Source organism: Macrobrachium nipponense, chromosome 4 (genome assembly GCF_015104395.2).
Source record: "Macrobrachium nipponense isolate FS-2020 chromosome 4, ASM1510439v2, whole genome shotgun sequence".
In the NCBI taxonomy this organism is placed as follows: domain Eukaryota; kingdom Metazoa; phylum Arthropoda; class Malacostraca; order Decapoda; family Palaemonidae; genus Macrobrachium; species Macrobrachium nipponense.
This window is the reverse complement of record NC_061100.1, coordinates 52275787-52285786: the sequence shown is the minus strand read 5'-3', so window position 1 is coordinate 52285786 and position 10000 is coordinate 52275787. Positions and strand designations below refer to the sequence as shown.

General features: G+C 36.8%; 1 protein-coding gene across 5 annotated transcripts in view; it reads right to left on the bottom strand.

Annotated features, from left to right (window-relative positions):
• The window catches only part of LOC135210928 (fat-like cadherin-related tumor suppressor homolog), a 736096-nt gene that overhangs the window by 343855 nt on the left and 382241 nt on the right, over positions 1-10000 (bottom strand). For all 5 annotated transcript variants that reach the window (XM_064243897.1, XM_064243900.1, XM_064243901.1 and 2 more), the window contains exon 4: positions 5287-5491. In XM_064243897.1, the coding sequence (XP_064099967.1) occupies positions 5287-5491 (205 nt within the window). The remainder of the gene's footprint in view (positions 1-5286; positions 5492-10000) is intronic.

Genomic DNA, 10000 nt, shown 5'->3' with positions numbered 1-10000 from the left:
TATATATATATATATATATATATATATATATATATATATATATATATATATATATATATACTATATATATATAGTATATATATATATATATATACATATATATATATGGTATGTAGTAGGTATGTATTAGTATGTATGTGTAGATACCATATATATATATATATATATATATATATATATTATATATTAATATATATATATATATAAATATTATATATATATCTGAAAATCAATCATGTCTTTCAGAGACTTTGGACCTGCAACAAAAGAAGCTGACTTTTTTGCCACCCACTCACTCAACCTCCACACCCCCCACCCCTCCAGCTACGCAGCCCCAACCCAATTTTTCCCCTCCGCACGCTAATTCTTTCCTTTTTCCTTGGGAAATTAACGCGTGCCCCTGTGCCGTGATTAACAGATGTAATTTCCCTCCGAGTCACAGTTATTTTTCTCTCTACACACAGACCATTAAAAAAAATGGATGAATGAGATTTCCAACTTTATGACATTTCAGAGATTTAAGATTTCCTGGTTATTACCACTGAAGGCATTTCCATTTCTAATAAATTCTGCCTTCCCCGTTTTATTTTCTTCTGTTTTTTAAACAGTGCATTTCCTGGAACAGCTGTGTGCGTGTGAAGCATTATAGCTTTTCCACGAAACATAAAACTACTTCGAGCATACTAACCATATTCCTCTCTCTCTCTCTCTCTCTCTCTCTCTCTCTCTCTCTCTCTCTCTCTCTCTCTCTCTCGCTATTTTTTTAAATAATAGACAGAAAGAGAGACAACGGGGAAAAACCAATTAAAAGCGCCCTAGCTGCCAGCAAAAATGCAATAAATTAATTTAGACAACAGAAGCCGTTGTTTAAGACCAAGTGCCAAACACATAAAACTACATTTCGCATGCAAAGGAATTGGGACTTTTATGTCTTCTTCGGCAATAAAAAGTAATAAAGCAATTTAGTCATCAGAAGTCAATATTTAAAAAGCAAATACATGTATCAGATGCCGTAAAATGCTACTCGCATGCGGAATTCTTCTGAAGAGTTTTTTACGTCTCTGCTAACAAAGGTCATAGTTTTACTCTGGACTTGCTGGCCAGGTATATGTTTATATGCACATATTTGTTTGCATGGAGGTGTGTAGTATGTAGTACGAATATCATATCGCATTCATATATATTATATATATATATATATCTCTATATATTATATTAAATTATATACTATATATATATATATATAATATATGTTTATATGCACATATTTGTTTGCATGGAGGTGTGTACGTATGTATGTACGAATATACATATACGCATTCATATATATATATATATATATATATATATATATATATATATATATATATATATATATATATATATATATATATATATATATATAGAGGTTTAAACGCACACAATTCGGCATCTAAACTTTCAAAGATACAAACTTCCGCGTCCCCACGAAATGTGGGATATGCTATAAACTTTATTTCATGTATTTCACTGCCACTTTTTCAAGGAAAGATTGGAGAATTTCTTTACTATAAACTTTATTCTAAACTAACAACACTGCTGGACTTCAAAACAAATCCATCTTTCTTATACTGAGGACTACCTGTTTGTATCTATGTATGCGTTTGTATACACACTCAGTCACTCACGCACATTATATATATCACATGAAAAGTTGAAAAAAGCATACATATACATACATACAACTGTAAGTAGTAAAACTAAAGAATTCGTTAAACTCTCTATATCACAATGAATGCTAAATGTACAGTAATACCACCCAGTTACTATAGTACATCAAGTCTAAAACCCCGTAATAAGAAACCTCAACTAAAAATGCTATTGGGGATCTTCAAAATATTAAAGGCAGCCAAGTCAGAACGTATCACGAAGCAAAGGTGAAGGAAGGGTGGTAGTGGTGGTGGTGGTGGTGGTGGGTGGGGTGGGGGGGGGTTATAATTCATACGAATTCTCTCACACTTCTCGAGGAAAGGCGTGATTGGAGACCATTAACCTTACTTGCATTATTCTGCACTCATTTTAAACGATGAAAAAGCGGACTTGTTAAATTGTGATTTTAAAGTTCTGCACTGTCCTAGTTTTTCGAATTCCAATCACATTATATCACTTTGTTCTGGTTCTGTTTCTTGCTTATGCATTCCATTGGCTTTTTAGTAATGTTTGCTACGAAGATGCACAGAATACATACTATTTATATATATATATATATATATATATATATATATATATGTGTGTGTGTGTGTGTGTGTGTGTGTATGTGTGTGTTCACATGATCTGAATGATAAGGTACAACTAGTATAGTTTCAATGATTACAACCTATAACCTATGTGAGAGAGAGAGAGAGAGAGTGAGAGATTATTTTTCAATATTCGATTACAATCTAGAGGCAAAGGTGGAAAGTAACGCGAAGAAACACTTCTGTTCTTGGAGTGGAAATCGGTCAAATTTAAACAAGTCAGTACCCGTGTAGCTCACGATTCAATTTAGAGGTAAGGCTAAATTTATGTTTTCAAGAATCATACTCAAATGGAAATGCGACGCTGCTTGCCGCTTTCTGCTTCAAAATACGCCTTGTTATACGGCTTAGTGAGGTAAGACCACCTATAATACGAAATGCAATAATATATATAAAACGGAATGCTGTTATAATGATACACTGAATGGGAGGTACAACTGTAAAAGCCGACTGCCTTCGTAAAACAAATTCCGTTTTCATTAGGCTGGATTTATGCTAGTACGACCTTCCAGTACATGATGTGCATTGAAGGCAGCACACCGAAAACGAGACGGTAATAGTGAAAATTATGATTCATTAAAAGAAGCCTAGCGCACCAAAATGATGCCCAGAGCAGTTCGTCGGCAAAGAAAGCAGTCTAAATGCGAGGACTTCTCTCATTTACCGCCGTCCAGTCCGGAACCTTCCCTTCTCAGCAACCAGGTACTTAGGCCATATTCCAAATCATGACTATCAAATGACTACCATGTTTGACGGTAAAGGTAACTTTCGCTAATGGAAAAACCAGTTCCTAAATAGGAAGTAAATGAAACAACTTAGAAAATGCGTAGTGAGAAAAGACAGCTGGATACAAGAGACGGCATTATAAGTTTTTTCTATGGTATGCTTTAGTACTGTCATAAGTGATTTCTATTAGCTTGCAAAGTGAAATACATAGGCGGCATCAACGGTCATTTTTAATGAGAACAACTTATCTGCCTTTCTTGCCGCCTTTGCAGTTGCCTAAGAGACAATTAAGCAAGGAATTATGTGCAATCCCTTGCAATCCAGTTCCCTTTATAAACGGAAGGATGAACATTAATACAATGCACATCTAGCAATCCACGTAATTTGACTAACTTGGGAGTTAAGAATGGGAGAAGAAAATCAAACACAACGCAAAGACTTATCATGGAGGGTTATTTGTGAGAGACATTACTGCCTTACGAAAGGTGTACAACAGCAGATTAATGAAAGGTAAGATCCAAAATAATTCTTTTTGAAATCATTACAATTTTCTCTTCGACATCTCTTGTGCGTGATGCCACAAAATACAGCCAGTGGCACGTGTGCAACCTTACGACATGTCAAATATTCATAGCCTCCTAATTGCCTCATTTATTATAGGAAAGGTTTTGCGAAATACTAGGTACGCGGATGGCGGTGAGATGTGGTCATCGGTTTTGTAGAGGAAACAGAGGCGTTTTGTGCGAGAGCAATGTTGTTTGTAGAAGGACATGCACTGCCCGAAAGAAGAGAGAAGCTGGGAGCAAATATTATATAAAAAAATAACTATGAAAATGAAAGAAACCCAGATTGGCATAACCAAATGTTTACATTGGCAACAGATAAATAAAACAATAGACGAAGTAAAAAACAAATGCCAAGCTGGGCGAAAGATACGGAATAAATGAACTGCCACAAGAAATAAAAGTGAGGATATTGGATTGAGCCCTGAGAAAAGTCAGTTGCAGTAAGTGATGTTCTGGTATTGAAAATAATTTCAATACCGGATTACAGAACACGAACAGAGGCCGCAGAATTGAAAATACTCCCAAAACAAAGGAAGAGAACGGAAACGGACTTCAAAAACAAAGCTTCAGAATTATTAAGCCCGGCCGTTCGAAGGCAAGCTAGCTTATACAAAGAAATATTCGTTTCGCAGAATGCACACGCATGTTTTCCTTTTAGAATACTACATCATAAGAACAACGAGAAATGGAATTCATGGGCTGAAAGACTTCAAATCAAGAAAAGAAGCTGAGGAAATACTGGACGCCTAAGGTACTGCTACTGAGATATAAACAACATTTACATTCATGAACAAAAAATGTATACAAAAATACTTGGATTAGAAAATCAACAGTTGAGGGATAAGGTGCTTTTGGAGAAAATGCTATACATTCATAACAAAAAGCCATCTTTTGACTTGTTTGAAGTAAAGAATACCACCGCGATTCGCCAGCCTTTGTCAGCGGATATCAAGTCTACCTCTATTCACGTTTTATTGAACATCTCTACGCAAAGATGAAAGTGATACGAAAAGAAAAAGAAAATAAATTGAGCGACAGGCACAAGGCATTCCAGAAAATTCATTGCCTTTCACAGAAATGCTTCTCTGATCAGTCATGCATTTTCTGAGAAAATATATCAGCCTTCGTACAAAACCAAATATTAAAAAACACCAATAAAATTACGGGGTAAAAACTGCTCTCGCAAACTGGTGACCTGTCTTTCACTTCCCCGTACATTAGATCGTGAGGGAAAAAAATTGTGAATCGTAGACATTAATGGTTCTTTTTATATCACTTTGAGGAACAAAAGAAAAAAAACACTTGCTAAAGTCATGATTTGATTTACCATTACGTTTCCGTATGTATTATTAACTGTAGAACCTTTCGTCCGTTTGAAAGTGTTACATAATATTCAGTGTTTAGATACGCTGGTATAAAAAGTTATGGAGAATGTTACAGAGGTCTTGCTATTTAAAATGCACTTATCTAAATGATCTAAGTTATGAGTAAAAGCTAAATTACTTAAGAGGCGATCATAACTCAAAAACAACGCAGTATCAGAAAGCACAATTTACAATCTTATTTGCTATTGTAATTCTTACCAATTAATAAATTAACCAGTCAAGATTTACAAGACATAAACATTCATAATATCAGCTGATAAAAGAAAACACCATTGCATTCAACCGAATAAAAAGTGACAGCGCACAACCTGTCCATGGCGCCCTCTGACCTACCTGTCTGCGAACTAATTTGAAAGTGAGCGTCCTCGTTGCCCCCCGTGATGGCAAAGGTGAGATTGGAAGGCGTGAGGTCACCGTCGGAGGCCGTGAGGGAAATGACAGACGTCCCCGGAGGCCCATCCTCGGCCACGTACGCATTGTAAGATGGCTCGTCCGTCTGAGGAATGTGGTCGTTTACGTCTTGTACCTCCACGTAGACCTGGAAAAATGAAATGGAAAAAATAACAAATGGTGGAACTTTGTAACAGTCAATTCATCTATCAAGCATTCGTCAAAAAAAAAAAAAATGTAAAGAAACACGACTTCTCTATAAATAACATATTAAACCTAATGCACAGTTCTTATTTATTTTTTTAAAAAGTTGTGTCCGCGTAAAAACAACTATCATTAATCACCCTAGCAACTTCGATGACATGTCAGTAAACCTGACATAATCCCCCAAAAATAAGCCCTCATCATCCATCACTCAAAACAGCTGACAGACCGTCATCATACTTCTCGTATTAAATATATGACGTGGCATTTCATGCACTGATTCCATTAACCCTTTGGCAGTCCACGACTCTAATACCCACTCATGGATGACGATCACGATCAAATTAATTATTCATGGGGATGCAGATACTCACAATCCCTTCCTTTCTGTCATCTTCTAAACATCATCTGTGGCTGTTTATTCAGTATACGTAGGTGACACATTTACTTGTCTTGTGCCTGTGGGAACCACAGAGCCAATATTCCTAAGCCTTTAGGTAGGGCGTGTCCTCTGTTACCTTGATCTTCCGCAGTCTTCGGTTTGAGTTCCCTTGCTGAAAAGTTCTCTCGTGAATACTTCCGTCATTTATTTATTCTTCATCCATTCACATTTCATTCTTCTAATACTGCCGTCTGTTACGTATATAATGCTCTCCCTATTGCTCTTTTCTTACTTACAAATGAATATCTAATTTTAGGGAAAGATGTTAGGGACGTTCTGTGAGAAATTTTGCGCATCTTCAACTATAATAATAATAATAATAATAATAATAATAATAATAATAATAATAATAATAAATCGAGGGCACGTGCAAAGTAAATATGCTTTTGCTGGTAAATAATCACAGCGATGTCTACGAAATTCAGTCTTCGGGTTGCATCTAATTATGCAAGAACGTATTTTGTGGCTAGCGTTCAGAACTTGTACCTCCAATCATCTAAGCGTCCTCATTCACAGGCTTTTTGCTAAATCGCTTTCATGCGTTCATGGAAGCGCAAAATCTTCTCCCTCTCAGAAGGACGATGGTATTCACAAAGGGTTTTCCTCTCTAAGCCTCTCCTATCTATTTCTTCGACAATCTTTCCCGTTCTACCTCCTCTCCGATTCACGAGTCCACAAATAATCCATCTTTTTTTCTGTTTCCTCTATCTACAAGTTTCCAACCAAACAATTCTGTCTGAATTCAGCCACCATTTACTTTTTCTTGATGGTCTCGACATATTTCTGCAAGAGGAACCCATAACTTGAAGTCAATATTACTAAAATCTCATTTATTGTCAGATTTTTATATCAAATTCCTTTAAACTGGTTGTGGAAATGTCAGATATTTTAAATGGCTGAATATATTTTAAAAATTTAGGCACTATTTTCATGTTGAATATTGTTTTCTTCAACGAGATACTTGAATTTTTATCAGTTTATTTGGCTCTGCTTGGGATATTATTTCCAAATTGTGTAAGTTTTAAACGTTCATTAAACATAAGTATAAATTATATGGAATCTAACTGATCGGCTATCCCGCTTCCCCCTCTGCTGTAGTAAATTCTCTTGCTCTCTGGGGCAAGCGGCTTGTTAATGCTTTTCCTACGTATGTCGGTCATTGCTTCAGAGGTGTGAGACACAACAAAATTGCAACCGCCAGGTTTGCCTCCTGCTGTAGTCTGTGTACTACGTGAATCAGTCAATGATCTCAAGACTTGAAGGTTTGGCAACCTTTCACTCCACTTCCATGCAGTGGATTGACCTCCCTAAAACGGCGCCATCTCCCCCAACTTTGATTTCCGCAACTCCCCTCTTTTGAGACCTATAGATCGACCGTGTCCCTTGAGATTAGACTCCATTCTCTTTCTCCCTTCCCCTTCACTTCACTCGGTTAGATTAGACTTGATTGGGGCATTTGATTCTCCGTCCGCTGACAGTTGACCTAAACAGACAAAAATGATAACCGATAATCACGCAAAGAAAACGAAAACTGCACAAAAATTTTATTAATTGCCATAACGTTATTGAATTTGTTTCAAAAAATACAGAATGGAAGAAAAGAAAAAAGAAAGAAAAAGACAACAGAATTGCCTTATCTTCGGCGATGACTCTGGGTGGCCAGGAAGAAACATCAACTTGAACAAAGACGATAAGAGAGTTCCATTGCCCAGCTAATACATAAATTTCCCATCCAATCAACCCTTTAACCGTTCGAGTTATGGCTCGCGAGGGAGAGGAAGTGAATTAGGAGATGACTGGAAAGAAAAAGTTCAGGAACGATGGACTGACTACTAACTCTGAGGCAAAACATTCGTGGTCGACGGCGACCCGATCTCTGTGAAATGTAAAACTGTGAAGCTTCTGCGCTTATTCAGACACTTGACTCTATTCCCAGAAAGAGCCGGAAACCACCATGACATGCGCAATGACCTTTCCGATGTGCCCGGTGAAAACAGATTATGAATGCTGGGTGACCTGCCTATTTTCAGCTCCCCATTCCACCACCAAAAATCTAACGCAATAACCTAAATGTCGAGACGAAAATGGAAAACTGACAACAGCCACCACCGTAGGCAAGAAGAGCCATCGCTGTTATGAAACAAAATTAGTGAAACAGAACACCGGCTTTTATTGACGCTCCAAACCATTAACAATGCAATATCCGGCCATCGGCAATCAATCATTAGACGCCGTTATTACTCAACTACCACCCAATTATCTTAATCACCCAATTGGGCAGGCAGCCACCCAGAGTCCATCAAGCCAATGACACCAATTACAGGATGCGTCAACGTGTCGTTAACGACAATCATCGGACTAGGGAGACCATTTGCCATTCAAGATAAGCCTTTTTTATATGGAGCTCTTTTATAGTGGATAATGAACCAAACCTTTTATAGGCCTTCTTTCAACTTAATTAATAGGTCTCTCTCTCTCTCTCTCTCTCTCTCTCTCTCTCTCTCTTTTCAATGACCTTAGCAGCAGCTGAATTACTAATGTTCTCTCTCTCTCTCTCTCTCTCTCTCTCTCTCTCTCTCTCTCTCTCTCTCTCTCTCCTGTCACTGACTCTCAACTAAGCCCTTCAGCAAACCTCCCTAAAATATTCATAATTCTAAAGTGCATCTTTGGCCGAATTTATCAATATCAAACGAATTTTAATCCAGCGGCAGTGTTGACCTTTACGGACGAGTCCCACTGCAAGGGCCATGAATAAGAGCTATCTATCGAACGCCCACGATTGGTTCCCGAAGGATGAAAAATAATACTATAACTAATGGTTTGTATTCCAATGATGTGCAAGGTCTCATCAGAATACCATAAAACACTCGAGAGTAGAGTAACTGTTTCATGAAAGTGGTGGCGGTTATTGTGAAGGACTTAAAAATAATGTTTGCTTAAATTTTACCAAAATCAAGAGCGACTGACGTAACATTCCAAGGAATTCTTAACTCGCAACAAAAATAGAGTAAAAGAAAAGAAAACGTTTAGCGTTTGGTAATATTCGAAAAGGCCCTCCAAGCGGTCCTAGCGTTGCTGTTACATTCTAAACACGCACAGAAACTTTGTGAGGGATTCCATAAAAGCAACGGACCTTAGAGACAAGGGTTCAGAATGAAAGTTCAGACGCACTCTCCATCTCACCGTATAACGTCACTTCGCTCTGCGGGTTCGAATCCCTCTACAGACGTGAGAATCTCTTCGTAGTCGTCCAATAGGATCTTAGGCTCTGTAGTACCAGGCGTATCCAGGGATATCAAGAATTTGAGAAGCTAGGAGGGCATTATTGTTATTACAATTACATACATATCTGGTGAAAAGTACTGTTACTTTGTAGTTTGAAAATGAGGCCTGCTGGTTGGCTTCGAAACGTTGCAACCTAATAAACATGAGTTTCTTGGCCAGTTGGTGTGCTTTCCCTGCCTTCATTGTGTGTGTGTGTGTGTGTGTGTGTGTATATATATATAGTATATAGATATAATATATATATTATATATATATATTATATATATATAACATATACATATTTAATATAACACATGTATGTATGTATGTATATATATATATATATATATATATATATATATATATATATATATATATATATATATATATAACCGAATACCACAGGAAAAATAATAGGCAGAATTACGTAGCCGAGCGTTTTCGTTCTTTAATGAGATACAGTTGGAATGAAGGTTACAAGGTAAACAAAAAGATAAAGAATACCAGATGGTTAATTGTCAAAAAGGTAAAAGTCAAAGAGATACTCCAGGATAATTGGAGATCACACGGTCACAAAATAAAACAGACAACCATCCATAAGTGAAACGGAAGCTTAGCAATATAGAGAGCAAAAACATTTATACAACTGAATATAATAATTTTGTTTCTTATATTTATCTACAACTTTTTCAATTATGAAGGTATCGAGTTAAACAAACCAAGACTTAAATTTAGAACACTTCCATT